A 21,555-nucleotide genomic window follows, 5' to 3' on the forward strand; every position below is an offset into this window, starting at 1 on the left:
TTTTCCTGATTTAACTGAATTATATAATTTAACGCTAATATACAAAGAGACGAAAAGATTGAAATTTAGTTGAAATATCAACGAGTTTTTTCGCCCCTGTAACAGAGTTCAGTAACCTCGAACAGCTGGACAGAATTTTGACCGAACTATGGTCGACGTGCAATTACATCCGTCCCTTTTCTAATGCGGATCGATGACGGCTACGAAGGTCTAACCCTCGAAAAATATAAATTACAACAGCTGAATCATGACTAGACGGGACGAACCAGTAGAGCAAGCGTTTGCATTCATTCTTTGAGATATATATATCTTCTCCTTCACGAGAAATGACGATATTTTTTTAGTCTTTTAAAACATTGTAAATTTTTATATTTTTATCTTTTCGAAAATATTTACAAATTATAACAATTAAATGAATTAGATAAAGATTATATTGATTCTTCAACTTATTAATTTTCCAATTTATTATTTATTTAACGATAAATCGTGTTATGAAACGATAAATCGTTAAATAAATAATAAATTGAAAAAACGATCAAATTAATTGGATGAATAAAGTACTAGCTTTTTTAAAAAAAGAATCAAATTACTTTCAACAATATAAAAAGATTCACTGATTTTATTTGAAAATCATGATATTGTAAATATCAATCTAAGGAATCGATTAGGATAAGTTTGAGATTTACAAAGGCAAGGAAAGCTAGAGTAATATAGAATCATTCTTTCCTAACAGTTTTACGACTAACGAGAATCAAAGACGTAACGAGTAATCGTAACAAATAAATAGCCAAATAATAAGCGAACATACATGAAATGTATTAATATTTATAGTGCATTAAGTAAATTAATTTATAATTTTGTCGAGAAAATACAATTTTATTCACATAAAAATATAATCAAAATGCGCTCCAAATCCAACGTTATAGACCTTCGTTGTTCTGCTCTCTCGTGTCTCGTTATATTTTTCCCGCTTCTTTTATTCAAGACAAAATTATCACGCATCATCAAAAAAAAGTTACTGTTCGACTTAACTTCCATGGTACGCGATAACGGAAATAAATATCCAACAACTCTCGGAGTATAGTTATTGGCACGGCAGCCAAATTTTTATTAGTTCATTTCGTCAGTACTGCATAATTTTGGTTCGTCATCATTTTAAAGAGAGAAAGAGAGGGAGAAAGTTTACTTCTACGCAAAATTTTTGTTTGAGGTCATACGTGAGCAAACTTTCACTTGGTTGATCTATGATTTCCATATTACAGATTTTTTATTTTTATAATTTTCTTTTCCTAATAAAAAGTATTACTGTACCTAACAAGAAACTACTTTCAGATCTTTGAGAAAAAAAAAACAATAAAAAGAGTCAAGCGTTTTTAAAGTCATCAGTAATACACGTTTATTCGGTAAAAGACGAAAACAATGTATTGGTATAAAGAAAGAAAGAAAGAATAGAAAGAAAAGAAAAATTAGCAAAACTGGATGATCTCCAGAAACTCTATGCTAAATGTCTCGCAGGACGAAACGAAAGGCGACACCGTGTGTGGCATGTCCAAGATTTGAAAAGGTGTCCAAACGGAAGTGGAGATCGGTGAACCGATGGAGTAAATTGGAGCAGGAACATAATCCAACTTAGAAGGGAGAAAAGGAAGTAGGATATAAGTAAGGTGTTCTTTGCAGGTGAACTTATTTTTATGAGCATTAAAAAGTTCATTTGCTTTTCTCCACAAACAAGAAGTAGGATCTAAAAATTCGAACGAAAATCTAAATGTAATAGAATCTAAATGTAATGGAAATCGTTAATAATTCTCTAAAATGAATACTACTATCTATCTTAAATGTTTAAAATAAAAAAAATAGTTAACACGTTACCGCACACTTTTAATTTGACGATTGTGCTCAGAAACACAAAGATCGGACGGCTATAGTCGTCATTTGCGGCAACGTGTTAATCATTTCTTCTTTCTTTTATTTTTATTCATTTTCTTTATTTCATTTTCATTTTGTAACTCCAAACGAGAATAATGTAACGTATGAGGCAAAAATAAAAAGAAAAAAAGTCTTGAACGTCATATTTCTGATAATTAGACGTTGAAAGTTACACGTTATCCTTAAAAATAACGTAGGGTGTTATTTCGAGAGAACTCATTTGGGATCCTAGTAGGAAGGTTCAACGAGAAGGACCCTTATCTTGATGTGATAGGGTAGTGAAGCTGGATCAAAAACCGTAAAGAGGTGGTTGTTATCTACAGCAAGAGTACAAAGAGGAGCAAAGGACTTCGAAAAGAACGTACTCCTTTTTCCAATAACATACGATAGAGGGATATTCACATATACATATGTATTTGTAAGGGATCAATTCTTTCAAACTTTTTAATCATTACTTGTTAATTAATTATTATAGTAATAAAACATTAAATTAATGTCATAATAACGAAGAGGATTTTTGAAAATTCATATTAATTGCCTTTGTTATGGCGATATACCATCTTACAATTGGAACAATGGAAACGAGCACCTCTAATTCAAATAAATAGGCATTCATAGAGAAAAGTTGATCTAGGAGCTACAGATAACTTAATGATTAAAGAAATCGCAGGGAAAGCAGGTCCAGCCAGCCAGCTCAACTGTTTTAATTTTTTGCACGAGCCCCATTAGTTATTTTTTTATTTCTTTTCTTTTGGTGGATCTTCTTCTTCTTCTTCCTTCCAAGTAAGCACAATGCCTGTTCCTCTTCACGACTCGCTTCATATAGTTAGACTGACGTTCCAGCGCTTTCGAGGTCTCTTATCTCGGGATATTTTGACCATTCGGTCATCTGTCATGCGCGTGATGTGATCCTTCCACTCAACTTTTCTGCTTAATACCCAGTCGTTGATATTTTTGATCTGGCATGCTTTTCTGAAGTCATCGCTTTTTACTCTGTCCCATAGTGATTTCCCAGCTATTCTGCGAACTATCTTCATTTCAGCTGTTTCATGATTTGGCGTGTTTTTGATGTTTCGGGTCTTATTTCTGCCGTGTATGTCAGTATAGGCCTTATAGCGGTTTTGTATATACAAGCTGAATATGAATCTTCTTATAGCATATAAATTTTACACGTAGAAGTAATGTTTCAAGAAAATAACCGGCGTCAGTAACTTCAACGTTCTTTCTCATTAAGGTACGATATCGCGAACCCTTTCTTGTAAGGGAAAGAGTAAAAAAAGTGAGAAGAACGAGCGAAGCGAATCATGGCGTCGCGTGTCATACAAGAAGGGTTTTACGTACGCGCATGTGTGTCGCGTCGTTCTCGTCGTCGCGTCGTTCGCGTTCCTACCGTCGCTCTCTCGTGGTCGATAAAGGAATTAACGAAGCATGCCGAGTATTGCCGAGCGCGTACTGTCTCGTTCGAGTCGTATTACGAGCCGATCGCGAAGGGACGTGTGTTTTCAGTCTTTAGGTAGCCTCCGCCCGTAACGCGTCTTTTCTTCTGTTTCCTTAGTCTAGTATTTAACGCTTTAATTTCTTATCTCGCGAGATCCTTCCATCACCGCCTATTCTCACTAATCCTTCGCTTTCTCTTTTTCCCACTTTTTGAACTAACCGATACAAACAAATTAGACACACGTACATACACAAATATATATACTGAGTGCATACGCGTCGAAAGAATATTCACACATCAATATATATATATATATATATATATATATATATACTATGTATAATATGTATACATATGTATATATATATATATATATACATAGTACATACACACGTTAACACAAGACTTATACGCTAGTTCTTTCTCTTTCTATGTCCTTGTTCTTTCTTTACATCTTTCCTTTCCTTCTGGAATAGAGGAAAAGACGAATGATCGTGATACGACGTCAATTTTCGTTTTCGTCGTCGTCGTCGTCGTCGTCGTCGTCGTCGTCATTGCCATCGTCGGTCATCGTTGCGTGGTGGACGTGTGTTTAATTTACGCATATTTCCTTCTGAAGAGTGAAAGAAAGAAAGAAAAATAGGGAGAAAAAATCATTCCGAAAGAAAGGTGAATCATAAATGTTGATTTACGTGCGTCTGCAACGTTGTACTTTCCTTTCATTGATTTCTCCTTCCGTTCCGGGCGGCGGTGCAAGAGCGTGATAAGAGAAGACTCGCTGCACTTGAGAAAAAAAACAAGAACCAAGAAAAGAGGAACGTAACTATTGTATTTTACCTACCGAGTTTCTAACTTTTCTTTAGAACGAGAGTTAAGAGAGTGTCAAGCAAAAAGATAATATATAAGTAAGAGAAAAAAAGATTTTGTAAGATTATTATTTATTTCTTAATGGTCGCGTGCGACGCCAAATAATGTAAAAAAATTACAGAAGGAAACAGAAAGAAAGGAAAATAAATAGAGAAATAATAAAAAAAGAGAGAGAGAGAGGGACCGAAAGAAAAGAAACGTATCGAAAAAGCAACATAGACACAAAATTATAACAAGAAAATACTGGATATTTTTGGAAGTGTGTGAGAAAGGTGAACGAAGGACAGGTAAGAAGATAAAACCAAATGTGTTCGTTTCTCTATGTCTTTCTCTTTCTCTTCGCGAGTATTTTTTTTATGCAATTTTTTCTTTCCTTCTAAAACATTGAAAAAGCACGTGCCGCGCAAAGTTTTGTGGAACGTCGACGCGTCAGTTCTTAACCCTCGCTCCTGCCATCACTCTCTCTCTCTCACACACACACACACACACACACTATCTCTATCTTTATCTTTTTTAATGCGAGTCCTACCTCCCCCCTACCGTATTTTTTCTTTCTTTCCCCTTCTGAATGCGCTACTGCTGCTGCTGCGTGTCAACGCACTCATGTATGTCGTCATATATAATGTGTGTATGTGTACGTGTATGTGTACTGCTGCTTGGGTGGAAGTAGTTCTTTTCTTTCTTTTTTTTTTAATTCCATCTCGCTCGCTCTCCATAGTGTGCTCACGTTAAATGAACAAGAGAGAGAAAGGGAGTGATAGAAGAACATAAAAGGGGAGCTGTACGGCTAACGGGAGGGTGGGTTGCTAAGAGGGGCGGAGACGTTGTAGCAGCGCTCGTATTGATCGGTCCCAGCCACGCAATTTTCATGATCCGTCGCCATGGCCACCTAGCCAGCGGCCGAAGATCGTATCTACCGACGTTTGTGGAAATCGAACTTTAACCCTTCAGAAATAAACCCTCCACGTGCTTCGCGTTATTACTATAAATCATTACTATTTTATTATACTTACTTTTTCTTTAAACTTTTTTTACTTCTTTTTCTTCTTTCATATTTCTCTTTCATATTTTCTTTGTTCATATCATTTTTAAACGTTGTGTATTAATAATTTCATTTATAACTTATAAATATTCTATGAAAACAATATTTGTATATAAGGATTTTATTGGATAGAAAGATTAATTATGATAGAAATATGGAAGTTATCTCGCCTGATGTAGTTCAAGTCCGCGGTTATATAATTGTGTAGTATAAAAAAGCTAATGTTTATTGAGAAATTTGTACTCAAAAGAATATCTAATTCTACGAAAGAAAAATGTAATAAAAATTTCCATGGAATAATTATATTTTTATAAAGTAAGTAGCTAAAATGCAGAGTGTTTGAACACGTTTGAATTATAACAGAAAAAGTAACGCTCGACGTCATAGTTGTGTAGTATATCTCAAAAGAGGTTGCAACTCCTTGCATGAACTTTGTATTTATATATTGTATGTGTGTATGTATGCGTACACTGCGTCCTTCATATATGAAATTAGTCCATATTGTATTTATTGTTTCACTGGATGAACAAAACAATATTGCTGTATCCATGCCGAGTATTCGCCGTTTTGAAGTCAAAGCAACGAACTATAATGTTTTCTCATGATGTACAAATTTTGTCTCTATCTATCTCTGTCGGCCTCCATTGTGGAAAAGTCCTAAAATACGCGCGTCGGTGAGTAGGCTCGTGTCAATCGATAACGACGAAGATGCGGTGCCGCGATAAAACTTGGCCATAGCATATATATATATATATATATATATATATGTATATACTATTTTCACCACGCGGAAACTCCCACGCACGCACACGTTAACTTTTTTGTGCAAATACGTTTGAGTTCTTTCCCCTTTTATTCCTTTCGTCGTTATATATTAGTTAGGAAGAAAACGTTAGGTTATCGTTTAAACCACCTGCAGTGTGTCACTTAGTTTCCTGTCGTGTCTCTATAATTAGAGTTATACACATAACCTCACTTTTCTACTACTTGTTAGTTGGCTGATTGAAATTTTGATCGATTTTACGAATTAGCTTTTGCTCTTTGCGTTCTACTCCTATGTTTTCCGAATGAATATTATCGGACATCGATGATCGTAGGTAGCACAATTTTGATTAGATTTTCTGGCCAACTTTTTGATACTTTTTACAAAATTTTATATTTTATATTATATAATTTTCCCTTTATTTCAAATTTTGGTAAGTGAATTGAACATTTGAGATTTATTCTGTGAACACGATTGACTTGAATGTGATTTTTTATTTTTTTCTTACGTTTTCAAAAAACATTTCGGTTGAAAATTACAATGTTACTATTTAAATGATCTATATTCAAGATAGTTTATACAACTATATCGTCTACATTCGATAGATTTAATCCTTTCAATGAAAGAAAAGAAAAAAAAAAAGAAGAAATTGCCCATCGAGCAAGTACAATACAACTCTTTTATATTATCGCTTTTGCTCTTTACCGCTTTTCATTTTGCCGTATATTGTTCTAGTAGCTGCCCTGTCTTACAGTGGTTCTCAATCTTATCTAAACGCGAAAGCACTCGCTATTGACTGGCAAAAATGGTTCTCTCAAATTTTTTCAAGTATAATTTTAAAAGCTTTTTGCATTTAATCCAAATTAACTATGTTCCTAGCTTGAGAACCTTCGAAAACCATGGGAATCGTTATTACTCTGAGAACATAATAGAATCTATCTATCTATTACTCTTAGGAAGCCGTGGACAGCTCATTTGGGGTGGCTACTAAAATGTGCTAGTGACTACTTCGATTCGGTTGTATGCGTGCATTCATATATTTATGCGAGTTCTGTATGAAGGGACTCTAAGGACAGCTGACAGTCGTATACTTTGTCGAGGCAGTGAAGAGCGATCGAGGTGGGTCGCGGGGAGGGGAAAAAGAAGGGGGTGGACGACGACTGTAGGGGAGGACTGTAGAAGAGAAGTTGCAACGGCGATGTAGAAGGATAGAAAAAGAAAGGAAGAGGGAATTAAAATATACCTTAGTAGCTCGTACCGTCGGTTGATATACATATATGCCGTAGCAGCTGTGTATACATACTCATTTCTCTTTACATGCAACACTCTATATAGCAGTGTCTCTCAATCGGTAATTCACCCTCATGTTGTATGTATAAGCTTTTTTTTAGGGTTTTCATTTTACTTTGGGTGGTATGTAAATTCCCAATGAGCCACGTTACCAGTATATGGGCACGGTTATATAGAATTTACTGAAAATCTGATATCTATCGCATTACATTACAGAAATTCTCTGTGGGAATAACTTTTTATTATCCTAAATTCTTCGTTATAAATATACTTAACTCCATTCTCTTTGGCATTATTAATTTCGATTTTTTTTTCAATAACCTTATTCTTAACAAATCTTTTTAATATCAATATCGATGCATTATTTTCTAACATTATTGTTTCGTTTATCAACATCGGAATTAGAATTAGATAATACGATTCTATTTGTATATTTTTTCTTTCACTTGAAAATCTCGATTTTTTAAGAATTAGCAATTTTCAATTATGTAGCCGATTTAGAAATTGAAGCGCTGAGCGCGAAGAGTGATTTGATGCAAAGGAGAACGAGAAGGAACGAGACGGACGAGTATAAGGTATGAGAGTAGGTACGCATGATAACAGTTTTTACAAGGATAAAAAGAAAGTTGATATATCAGTGAAGAAATAAAGCTTATTAATTATTAATTTGAATTTAGTTGATAAATATATTTTTAACAAAAATGTCTTGAAATTCTTTTTCTTTCTTTTGCTCTATCCAAAACCAGAAAATAGTATTTCCTGTCGGTAAGATTTCTGCTCCAATTTTTGACCTGGAAAAAACTACATATTTCTCAGTTCTACAAACGATTATATATATTCAAGTATACGAAATATTTTTAAAATGTCGTTTTTTATTGAAATGGTGAAATGAAAACTTCCGATGTAAAATTTCGCGCAAAATTGTTCATAGCGTTTAAAACTCCATATAGTAAATACATAATATCCAAAATAGATTATTTTTCCGAACACTAGAGTGGACCCTTTAATTCTTTATAACAATAAGTACTTTAATAATAAATAATATTTTTTTCTCGGATAACTTTAATTAAAATTTGTTTTAGATGGTTTTTATCTAAGAAAAGATAAGCCAGGATTGGTAAAATGTTTAAATTGAGGATTCGAATAATGAAAGTTTTGAAAACACTGCTATATAGGGCCAGAGCTACTGCGTTATTCCTTCCCTTCTACCTCTCTTTCATTCGTTCCTTTTTTCCTTCTCCCTTTTCTCCTACTCTCTTTTTTGTTCAACCCCTCGTAAGTAAATCCCTTTCTCTCACTCATCTACCGGGTGTCTTTTTTTGATAAAACTTTCACATGTAAATTGATTTTTCTCTAGCTCGTTAATGAAATCAGTTAACTTACGTTTTACATTACTTATTTATTTCAAATGAACAAAAGTGCAAGTAATGGTATTAAGTATTTTTCGTATTAATAATGATGTTATAAGTTTTTATGTATACATATATGTTGGTTGGTTAATATTTATAATGATGTTTAAACTTTTCTTTTTTATGAATTTACATATTGTTTTTATCATTTCAATGATATATTTGCTAATTTTAATTATTGTATTTTTTGAGTACTTTTTTTATAGTCAATACGTATTAGACACCCCGTAGATAAGTACGTAGCACTTACGATTTTAGTGGTAGTAGTGGCTGGTAGTAGAAAGAGCAGGAGGGAGCGGTTACCCCAAGGAGCCCCAGTCCTTTAAACGTCGACGGTTCATTGCCCCTTTAAATTATCCAGTCTCCTATTGGGCCTTTTTCTTCGACTTCTTTTAACATCAATACAGCTCGTTCGTTCTTTACGATCTCCGTTTCTTTGGAAGTCATTGTTGAATTGAATTGAAATATCGAATCGCCATTTCACTTTTTTTCCCTTTTTTTGTCTCCCTCTTCATTCGTAGAAGAAGACAAATGTTATTTATAAATAATGTGGAAATTATTATCGGTCGATGTAAAATTTGAAGAGACAGTTGTTGTATAAGCTTGATATAGGGCTAAATTATAAATAGGGCTGGCTCAAAGGTATGAGTCTTCCCCATTATCTAAGTTAGTTTAAGGGGTAACACCACTATAAAATTTTCAAAAAATCGATTTTTTTTTAGCTTAAAGTGTACTTTAGACATCTAAAAACATTATGTACTTGGTCCTGAAGCAAAAAAAAATGTTTAACATGGCGAAATTTTATTTTTACGAAGCGCCTCAAAGCGCTTCGAATAGAGTAATAACAAAACTTTAAACGCGTTTTTCTCGAAACTACATTTTTAAAACTGGGCGGACTCAGAACTCGAGCATCATTTAACCGATTGACTTGAAATTTTGAAAATAGTTTGATAGTTATATTTTCTACAGAAGTACATATCCGATTTTTAATTGAATATAAACTTTTAATTTTATAAACAATTTTCTACATTTTTTTCCGTCGAAAAGTCAATTTTTTAATTCAAAGTTCCGCCATTTTCATAGAATTCGACTTAGGGAAAAATTCGTATGTACTTCTCAAGATAGTAGTTCATAGATTAATAATTTCTTTTATTTTTTATTCTAGGTCTCATAATTGTCCAGGTATGAGTCCGCCCGTTTTAGCCAAAAAAAAAACAGGGTTTTGTTCAGCCACGAATACCGTGGCGTATAGATACATTTTGTATCTAAAATCAATAAAAATATTTGTTTACATAGTTCAATATATGATTAACAAATCCTCAAAAAAAAAAATTCTATTCCTCATTTAGTGTTCGCAAAAAAAAGTTCCCAAAAAAAGCTTTTTTCAGGCTCTAGAGTGGTGTTACCACTTAATTTTCAGTATTTTTATCATTTTTTTTTATTTTAAATTTTTGTTAAAATTATACAGTAGCTGATTTGAAAAATTAATAAATAAACTAAAAATAAAAACTGACGCTTTTCATAACATGGTTTTTGAAGGAATTGCTCGTACAACATATTTTCTGGTTCTTTTTAGTACTATCATTTTTTTTTTTTACAATGGCGGGATTTGGTATTTGCGGCAATGAACTTTCGAGTTCCTAATGCCAATTAATAATAAATAATCAATTTTTCGTATGATGCTGGAACTCCAAAGCCATTGTAGCACTAGTGTTACGCAGATTTCTTCAACATGGAGTCTTCCGGTAATTAGTTTGCTAGGGATGAGGAAAATAATGGGTTTATTAACAAAGAATTAAACACGTGGTTGAGCCAATAGGCAGTGTGATGTTTTATTGGCTCGTCAGGAAAACCCTCGTGGGTTAAAAACCACGGAGGTTAGATAACAGGAGGGCGATCAGAATGTATCGCAAGTGTCCGAAAATGAGGGGACAGATCTTTTGCCACTAAAGCGCGTTAGTGTGGCTAATGTCAGGTTTTTAAAACCTTGTTTATTGTCGCGGGAATGTAGCAATTGTACTCACGCGTTAGTCAAAATAAATTAATCAAATCTTATAATTAACGTTAAAAATAGCAATAAGAAAATATTTTTTATTATTTTACAATTATTCCCAAGATATTATCGTCAACTTGTTGTGTAAATCTATTGAATTTCATCTTACCTAGTTGCAGTTGAGTAAAGGATGGAAAACTAAATTTAAAAAGTCCAATTAAAAGTAAATTGTAATTTATTATCGTAAATTGCACTTTTTACAAGACTAAACATTTTACCATTTGCATCATTGCATTTTTTTTATATTAGTAATTAATAACTATCAATTAAGGTTATATTACCTGTGGTACAGTGAATAAAGACGTATTTCTCTGATTTAATTTAGCATTCTTATTACGATCCTTGACTTGTCCACTTGTAAACCTATGAACAATACATTTATTTACCATTTTTAAATAAATATTACTTTTTATAAATTAAAAAAACATTTATACAATTTTTAATGATGCAGTATTGTCAACAATTGTCAATGAAAAATATAAAGTAGACACTATGACACTATGACGCCATGACGTTATAAACCTGACATTAGCGAACATAACGAAGCCTAGCGGCGTATTTACGAAAATGATCTTTCCTTTTTTTTCCAGTCGCGTTGACTGTACAATTTCCTATGTCGATCGCCCTCCTGATATCTAGTCTCCGTGATAAGAACCCTGGTTATGATTTGCTTAAATTAGTGGTGATCAACCACGGCGACGCACGTGGTTGAACTATTGTTCGTGTTTAGATAGGTATAAGGGGTGATTTCACCAAATTAATGTGTTCGTGAATAAACTCCTCTCGTTCTCGTGAGTCGTCTTAAACTCCTCTCGCTTTCGTAAATCGTTTTAAATCCTCTCGCTCTCTCGTTTTAGGCGTATAGTCGCAGGCGTCCAGCGGAAGAATAGACCGATTTTTTCTGGTATTCTGCCCAACAAGACGCTCGCAACAAAGATTTTAGTGGGGGATGCGCGCGTTCCCGCACCCATTGTTCGTTCGTTCTTTTCGGGAAGTGGCGTGACGTCTTAATGCTGCGGCGCGTATTTCGAATAGCGCTTGACAGTCTAAGGTCGTTTCCGACCGTACAACTAGGCCGACGCTTTTTATGTCTGATTTAACAGCTATAATTGTTATAATAATAATCTGTAATTATTAATTATCAATATCATATTAACAATAATTTATATATTTTCTTAGTTATTATTTATTATAATAACTACTGACATATATTTGAATAGTTACTATTAAAAGTACGTGTATTATCAATTTTCTGTTCTTTTTTCCATTTCAAGTATAAGAAGATATTTAATCAATATTAACACTCTTTACATAGAGTTATATCAAGAATTATTAATGACCTTTAAATGTCAGAAATCACTTTGCACACAAAGCAATTCCATAACTATAGCCATCCAAAATCACATTCAATTAGTGTGATGAATGTATTGTATAAAGAATAAATTTAAGGACATAAAAATATTGAAATAAAATAAATATTTACTTTAGTTAGAAATAAATAATTCGAATGATACGTATTTATTACCGTTGATGCTTGTCAAACGAAAAATATTTTCGATTATACTACATTTAATAAATAAAACGTTTCTTCAAGCGACTAAATGAGTCATGAACCGTCATCTAGAATATTTAAAATAAAAATGTAATATATTATATTCATGTATTCATTCTAATTCTAATATCGTTTTCTTTCGTACTTTTATATTATATTATTATAATATATTTATTCTCATATATGTAAATATTTTTCTATAGATATTTAGATTTAATAGATTTATTTTCTTAATTATAGATAAGGGTAAAAACGAGAAAACCAATGGACGATGGTTTCTAAACGATTTTCTGCATCTCCGTGGATTCGTGTTTTGGTTAGTTTAGCTTGTTGGTTTTCTCGTCCTTCGCGTATTGCCTCATAGTTGGTTGTATTGTCGAACAACAAACTATTTATTCTATTTCTTTCTTTTTTCGTTTCCCTCTCTTCGTGTTTATATTTAATTTTACGTTTTTTTTCGGCGTTGCTACGCGATGCTTGTGTGTACTTATATTCATATTCTTCTTCTTCTTCTTCAAACTATCGTGTCGCGCAATTGATATTGTTACTCGAAGAAGTCACGATCCTCTAACATCTTAGAAATTTAAGTAAATTTTTATCCTTTTTCTTAAGTCACACTCGATTGACTTTTTCAACCATTTTTATTCGTATTAATTAACGAGCATCGTCGAAATCGATTATATGTAAGTAAATAAGTTAAAATTGTTTTGCGTCAAAATTATAGTGAATAATTTTTAATGAATAATTTTATTAACAACAATTGAACAATTAAGGACAGGTGAGTGGTCCAGTCATGTTGAATTACTAGATCTTGGCATGAACATCAAAGTTAAGCCACGTTGGGCACGATTCGTAATATATCCGGAAAAACAAAAGACATAAATCGTATGCTGTTGACTCCAGAGAGATGAATAAGACGCGACCTCTCTGGGTAGTATTGAATAAGTGTGTGAGAAGGTATATATTAATAGATAAATAGCTCAAACCCGTAAAAGGAAGAATAAAAAAAACGAATTAACGAAAAGTGTATTAACAGATGACATTGGAATAACGAGGATTTGGAATACACATATATATTTATATATTTTTTCTTTTTTTAGCGAGATCAGTTTATTGGAAGTCGTAAGATCGATAGATCAAATTATTTTGTATAATCAATTTGAATTGTTCTGCTTTCTCTATTTTTTTAGATTTCGTACGTAGTTAGTGACGACCCCTCAGAAGAGTGCAATGATGGCGAACGGAATGGACACCGTTGTACAACAAAATGGAGGATCCACCCTCGGACAGACATCCCAGGAGGAGTCGAAAACGAATCTCATCGTCAATTATTTGCCTCAGAGTATGACGCAGGATGAGATCCGTTCTCTTTTTTCGAGTATAGGAGAAGTCGAGAGCTGCAAGCTTATCCGCGACAAACTTACCGGTAAGAAATTTAAATCAATCGGTTATTATTAAGTAGTCTGTTATATATAAATGAACTATGAACTATATTTTATAAATCATATAAATATACAAAATTATATATATAATTACTTATCTCATAGTTTATTAATGTTATTGTAATTCGACGTAACAAAAAACTAATTAAAAAATTCTATTTCTCCCGATTTTGTTTCTACTAACGCTAATTTCATAATTACTCTTGTAAATATATAATTATAAATATGTTTATGCATTGCATATGTATGTACAAATATTTATATTTCTTTATACGTTCCATATCTAATTTCTTTTAAAATCGTTAAAACAACAATGCATCGTGAGTTGTTAGTTTTACAAATGCTAGAGCTAGACAATTGATTAAAAATCGCTATATATATATATATATATGAAGGAGGAGAAGGGAAAACAAGAGAAAGAGAGAGAAAGTTGTGTGTGTGTGTTAGAGAGAGAGAAAGAAAGAAAGAAAGAAAGAAAGAAAGAAAGAAAGAAAGAGAACACCTGTCAGTAACAGCTGTTATTCTACGTTTTCTAATCGAATTCTCACGATAAAATCGATTTGGCTGAAGTTTTATCGATTATAACTAATAGACAGAACAGTTTAACAATCACGTAGGCGTATAATAGTAATTGCAAATATCATTAGAATTCTCCTATTCGCGAACGTGCTAATAGACGTATTTTTAAAACGAATCATTTCTAGTGTTTTTTTTTCTTATCGTTCCTTAGTAAAATGATTATTAATGTTACGAAAAAATTTCTAACGCGGTTGTGTGTAATTGTTCACTTACTCTTTCTGCTTATAATTTGAATAAAAAATAAAAAAAAATAAATAAAGAAAAATAAAAAAAAGGAAAAGAGCAAGGAAGATCGTCTTCATTGCAAAGTGATGACGTAATTTGGGCGTCAAGAGAGAGAGAGAGAGAGAGAGAGAGAGATACACACAAAGTATTGGCTTCTTTACCCGCTAGTAGATCTATTTCGCTAAATAGAGGATGAAGACATGGCTTATAAACTTGGACGATTATAAATACGCGAAACGTTGTATAAATCCTCTTCCACGAATAGTGACTATTATTTCAGGGTAGTGGTTGTGAGCATCGTTGTTGTTACTTCGATGAATTGTAACAAAAATTATAAGGGAAAGAAGTATAATTTTATATCACACCGTTTATGCGGAGAAAAAAAGATTAACAAATCTTTAATATTTTGTGCAATAAGATGGAAAAATAATGAAAAAAATAGATAAATCGATGAATGGATAAATAGAAAAATAGGAAGATAGACAGATAGATAAATAGATAGATAGATACATGGATAGATAAATAGATAAAATAAAAACGTGCGTATACGTTGCGTCTCTATTTTTGGCAAGTAAAGAGCGGGGGCGTCATTTGGTTTGAAGCTTTGCCGCTTTATGCTTGACCTCACTGCGTGTAAAATTGCAGGACCGTATCAAATGTGGGTGGAAGTGTGTGTGTTTTTTTTTTTGTAATTTCACGTCATCGTTTTTGCGCACGATATATACCCATATATTTGTGTATATATATACATACGGTGAGTCAAAAGTACATATGTTTTCAAATTTTATGAATTCGTTTTTCGATATAAAGTTTGAACTAAATAATTTTATTAGTTATAAAAGCATCGCTTTTTTAAAATACTTGTTACAAATCAATAGTATCAAATGATGAAGAATCATTTGATACTATTTATCATTACTAATTATCATTTTTTTATATTTATTTTCATTATTTTTATAATAAAGCGTTGTAAACATAATATCCATAGAAATAATTTATTCACACTATATATCGAGAAACATGATTCTAAAATTTGAAATCATATATTTTTTGCTCATCCTGTATATATGCTAGCATTAAATTGTATAATTCAATTAAATCGTGGAAACCCTAGATTTTACTCGAAATAACTAGACGTTTTTGGGAAGTCATATAAAACAAATTTTATTGTATATTAAAACTAGCAGTTTTAAGAAATAACGAGGTTATATATGAATTCACAAGAGACGAGTAGTTTAAGTATGAGAGTAAGATTTGATCTGTTTTTAAAGTTTATTTTTTTTTTTTACAATAATGCTCGTAGTTATCCGTTCTTATCACTTTCTGTACTTTAAAAATCAATATTTGGTTAGTCTTATTTACGGATTAAATTTTTCTTCCATATCTTAACTACTCACCTCTTGTAAATTCGTATATTACTTAGCTGAAGGATATAATTTTGTTATCATTCATATTTAAAACGTTAGCATAGTTTATTGCATCATTCTGTATTTATTGTATCTTAGTGGTACAGAAACTGAAACAGATACACTCTTTCTATGAATTGCATTTTTTAATAATAATCACACTTATTTCTTTACTTGTAGGTCAGAGTTTAGGATATGGCTTCGTTAACTATCATCGGCCTGAAGATGCTGAGAAGGCCATAAATACGCTTAATGGTCTTCGTCTTCAAAATAAAACGATCAAGGTCAGTCCAGAAAAAATACATTAGTAATATAGTTTGAATTTACTAGCCTCAGACAAGATTATCTATATTTTGATAATTTTTCACTTATTAACTAAAGCCTCACTTTTATCAGGTATCGTACGCGAGACCGAGCAGTGAAGCGATCAAAGGTGCGAACCTTTACGTGAGCGGTTTGCCGAAGAACATGACGCAGTCGGATTTAGAGAATCTTTTCAATCCTTACGGAAGGATCATTACTTCTCGGATACTCTGCGACAACATCACTGGTAAGTTGTCGAGAGAGCCGAGAAAAAAAACAAAATGCATCATATTAATCTTGCATTCGATAGATATAAACGACACTATAAAGTTTTCATTTAGAACTGCAAAAAAAGAAAGAATAAAAAAAAAAAGAATGGAATTTTTGGCCATGAGGGAGCAGTGGCTATAAACGCTGAGGAGTTGAATTCTAAGATAAATAGAAAAGCTATTGCACGCAGCATTTAGGTGTAAAAACCAATTAGAAATAATGTTATATTTTTAAATATATACTTATAATCCGCGCGTTTTAAACACGTCCGGGTGATGGGGCTTCTATTATCGATTCTTTGCAAAAAAAAAGATCGTAATCACTTTATACTTTCTCGATTCGATCTCATCATGATATATCGTGAATATGAAGTGCTAAATAAATAAATAATTCATTCCTACGACTTTGTTTTAACAACGGAAAGAAAAGGAAATAAAATTAAAAAGAAAAATCAATTTTATATTCAAATTTCCCGATTCCGGTATACGGTTTACGATCGAATAATAAATAATTATATTGGTCAAAATGAAAAAACTATTAAATTATACTAATGAACCCTCAACCTTGAGTTTGATCTCAAAAAAGGCGGATGAAAAAGCACATGCGACGAGAAAAAAAAAGAAAGAGAAGGATAGGTGAGTAGGCCATGGGGTTGAAGTTGTATGTGGGCTGGGTCGGTGCGCCTTTCATTGTAGTGAGAACGAAAATACAATCATGGAAAATGATAATCGTGGTCAATGAACGAGAACTGTCGTCATATTGGTTGCTATTTTTCCGTTTTTCGTTTTTTTTAATTTTTTATCCGTTTTCTCCAATTATTTCTCTCTCTTTTTCTTTCTCTCTCACTCTTTCTCTATTTGTGTCTCCTGGAAATCGTTATTTGTTATTTTTTATTATTTTTTATTTACTAGTTTCTTCGTTTCCAACAGGAGCATCAATTAAAACAGTAATGATAATAATAATACTAATAGTTGTAATGAAAATGATAATAGAGTTATACTTCCACGATATAACAATTTCAAAGTACGATAAGCTTCTTCAAAGTTATTTGTTTTTTATTTTTGTTCGTCGTAATCCGATATATACCATGAACCCTGATCTTGACCTCCCTGTTTGCACACACAGTCTCATGGCCTATCCACTTCTTCACCGTTTATATCTCATACCCGTCGCTTATTTTCTCCTCGGACAACCCTAGTTCTCCACTTTTTTATATCTATGAGATATCTTTTTTTCTTTAGTTATTGTCCAAACTCCTTAAAGTGTTTAGTTAGACAAGAAAAATTAGACAAGACAATTTTTACGGTCATTATGATGGCTAGAATTATTGTAATATAATTATGATAATTAATTTTTGTTCGTTCCGATGAGAGAATAATAATTGTTGTCGATAAAGAGATTATTAATATAAAAAAGAAAAAAAAAGAAAGAAAGAAATAAGGAGAAAAAAACGAAGAAAAGTAAAATAATTGATCTCAATTAATTACTTTGCAAGTAAAAATATGTATATGTATTACGTGTTATTTTCTCGCTTTATCCATTTTTTTCTTTTTTTCGTTCTCTCCTCGTTGCGAGCTCGCATCCACTTTTTTACAAGTCTTTTAATACCGCATGAAAAATAAATTCCTCGAATTTTATACTCTTTCTATTACTATATGTACGTTTGTTTTCGGCAACGAAGCCCCTCCCCTCACCCTCGCGATCTACCGTATATATGTTATAAGTATCATGAAGGCAAGTAGCGTGTAAAATAAAAACACGAAAATCGCTCTCCCCTTATTTAAGACATTTTTCATTTTGACGGCGTCCTTTTGTTACGCTTTATCCTTCATCTTTTACGTTCTAACGTTCTTTATTTCTTATACGAACAATTGTCGGCGAATATTTAAATAAATAAATAAATAATCGATGCATTCGGCAACAAAATTATATTCTATGCAAAATAGATTCAAGGTAATAATATTATGTATCGGTATAATAAAATAACAATATTTTTCATTTCTTTTTGTAAATTGTTCAGTAATTGTTCATTGACGGAAGAAAGAAAAATTAATTATTATTACTATTATTATTAAATTAATTATTCGGATTATATTATTTTGCAAACATGCATCTCGACATGCTTTTTTTTGCGTTTAAATCTCCCGCGTAATTCACAATGTATGACAATATGGCGGGTGTGTATTGCTAAATGTATTTATTTCTCGTGTACAAAACGAACATAACGATTCTCGTAACCGAGCCCGGAATTAAAATATATATTCGTGTGTGTGCATATGTATTTTTGTAAGTTTGTTAATATACATATGTACGCACATGCATATGTATATATGTACACATATTATTAATGAATGTAAAAAGACAAAAAAAGAATGTGCCTCCTGTGTTGGGTCGGCAAAAATAAGGGGCGAGCGAAACCGTGCTTTCAGAGTTGACTTTAACGAGATATGATTTTTTCCGTTTCTGTTTAGTACGACAGTTTGTGCTCGGCGGCGGAGACAATTTGCCCGGTACGTAACTCATAACTCTCTTTTTTCTTTTCCCTCATTTTCCTAATTAAAGAAAAAGAGAAAAGACAAGAAACCGTCTCTTTCTCTCTCTCTCTCTCTCTTTTTCTCTCTGTTTCTATATATATCTATCTATTTTCTCTCTCATTACTGCGCGCGAGCTTCTTGCGATTTTTGGAATCGCACACATTATATCAGCACACACACACACACACACACACACACACACACACACACACACACACACACACACACACACACACACACACACACACACACACACACACACACACACACACAAATATACATTACACATATGCATACTATGAGACTCGTAAACAAATAATATTTCAATCAATTCACGCTATCATTAATTTTTTTCTGTAACTATTATTGCAAGGAAATCAAAACGGTTCGTAGCTTGATTGCGAAAGATTTCAATCTTTCAATGCCATTTTGTGACCTTTACGCTGTCTACCACGATCGGTTAAAATTAATTTTCAATTTTTTACGAATATTTTGCATTCATTGTTGTTACTTTTCTTATGACGATTATCATTATAAATATTGTTCAATTAAATAACTGGTTATATGAATAATGGTGATTAGTAACAGGTAAACAAATTGTCGAGAAAGTTTAGTGTTACATATTAATTAAAGACAAATGAAAATTTTAGCTCTCATTCGTTTAAAAATTGCTTATATTAATATTTAGATATACACATATGGGACCAAGATAATGCTACGAATTGATTTGTTTTCTGTTAATAGTATTTTCGTATTGTTCGTTATTAATAAAAAATTCACAGTTTCGATGCATGGTCGAGGATTATAATAAATGTAATTATATAATGAATTAAACTGATTTCAATCATTTTCTCTTGATCGTGCTCTTCGAAAAGGGATGATAGAGACGGAATATTATTGTGTTTAACACTCTGATTGCCACGCCACCCATATTCGGGTAACAGTAAAGTTTCTGATCGGGCCGCGTCACTCGTATTGGGGTGTCTCTTATTTGACTACTTGTGAAAGATATTCGTATGTGTTTGAAAAGATATTTCGCAAAGGAAGTAACAAAACTATTGAATATTAATTAATATGAACTATATTTATTAATATAAACTTAAATTTATAATAATATATTCATTAATATAAACTATTTTCATAGAAGTAATACGATAATGGTTTATTAAGAAAATTATGTGGGATGTCAAACTGTAAAATATTCTATACAAAGCTGGGGTTGGTCGGGACAACTTGGACAATAAGTTGTTTTCTTTAAATTTTCTTGTGTCTTTGATCGGCCCATTCGTCGACTTTTATCTTCATAACATTGTTTGCATACGCGTCTAATGCTTCCTCCGGAATCATTTTTCCGAAAGGCGATATTATGCTGACTTCGACAAAGACAAGGATTTGTTGTATTTTCAGTCAACCCTAGTAATTTTGCAGATAATAATACCCTAAATCTTCTAATATTTTCTTCCAACATTTAAAATATCGGTGGGAATACCCAGCAGAATACGCTTCGTACGGCGGTACGCGTAGCTTGGAAGAAAATTTCACTGTAAACACGCGCAGCAGTCAGAGTGTTAAATAGTAATTTTCACTGTAATATCCTCGACCAAGTATCGAATGATGCGATATTCATTGATTGCAAAATGAGAAAGACAAATAAGAAATAAGGAAATAGTTTGTTTTTTTTCTTTTCTGTTCTCTCTTATTTCATATCATTTCGAAGTTAATCCTTTTTTGTCTCTTTTTTCGTATTTTGCACAACACACAAAAAAAAAAACAATCAAACGAGCGAACGAATACTATTAAATGCATACGCACAAATGCGCATATGCAGAAAAACATGATGTACAAAATATAACGCACAGAAGAAAACACAAATCACACAACACGACGTATATATACAAACATAGAGACACAAAAATAATACACACGCACACACCCAGAGTTCCTCCTGAGCGCCATTTTTGTTTCTTTACGCTTTTTGTCGTTCGTTATGATTATAATTTGCAATTATATATTATATAAGAACATATTTTTCTATATACAGTATCACATATTTTTCGAAGCGCGGACGACTCGCTGTCTTTTTCTCGTTCCTTCCTACCGCGATAATTATCCGTTTAATCTGAGCAATGATGATGATGATGATAAAGATAAAGATGATGATGATGATGATGATGATGATGATGATGATGATGATGATAATGATGATAATGATGATGATGATGATAAAGATGATGATGATGGTGGTGGTGGTGGTGGTGGTGGTGGCGGTGGTGGTGATGATGATGATGATGATGATGATGATGATGATGATGATGATGATGATGATGATGATGATGATGATGATGATGATGATGATGATGATGATGATGATGATGATGATGATGATGATGATGGTGGTGGTGGTGGTGATGATGATGATGATGATGATGATGATGATGATGATGATGATGATGATG

The 21,555-nt window shown here is 32.5% G+C and overlaps 1 protein-coding gene across 20 annotated transcripts in view; it reads left to right on the forward strand.

Annotated features, from left to right (window-relative positions):
• Positions 1-21,555, forward strand: part of LOC107067088 (ELAV-like protein 1) — a 74,240-nt gene that overhangs the window by 18,648 nt on the left and 34,037 nt on the right. For 5 of the 20 annotated variants that reach the window (XM_089174243.1, XM_089174241.1, XM_089174242.1 and 2 more), the window contains 4 exons: positions 13,531-13,766; positions 16,173-16,276; positions 16,389-16,542; positions 19,037-19,075. In XM_089174243.1, coding sequence (XP_089030369.1) covers positions 13,571-13,766; positions 16,173-16,276; positions 16,389-16,542; positions 19,037-19,075 — 493 coding nt within the window. In that variant the 5' untranslated portion in view covers positions 13,531-13,570. Of the gene's footprint in view, positions 1-1,332; positions 4,270-4,352; positions 4,519-13,530; positions 13,767-16,172; positions 16,277-16,388; positions 16,543-19,036; positions 19,076-21,555 lie in introns of all 20 variants that reach the window. The other 15 variants (XM_089174231.1, XM_089174249.1, XM_089174247.1 and 12 more) reach the window with 8 other exon arrangements.

The sequence above is a fragment of the Polistes dominula genome, unplaced genomic scaffold (assembly GCF_049000335.1).
Source record: "Polistes dominula isolate Pdom_NZ unplaced genomic scaffold, Pdom_raw_medaka contig_168, whole genome shotgun sequence".
NCBI classification, from domain to species: Eukaryota; Metazoa; Arthropoda; class Insecta; order Hymenoptera; family Vespidae; genus Polistes; species Polistes dominula.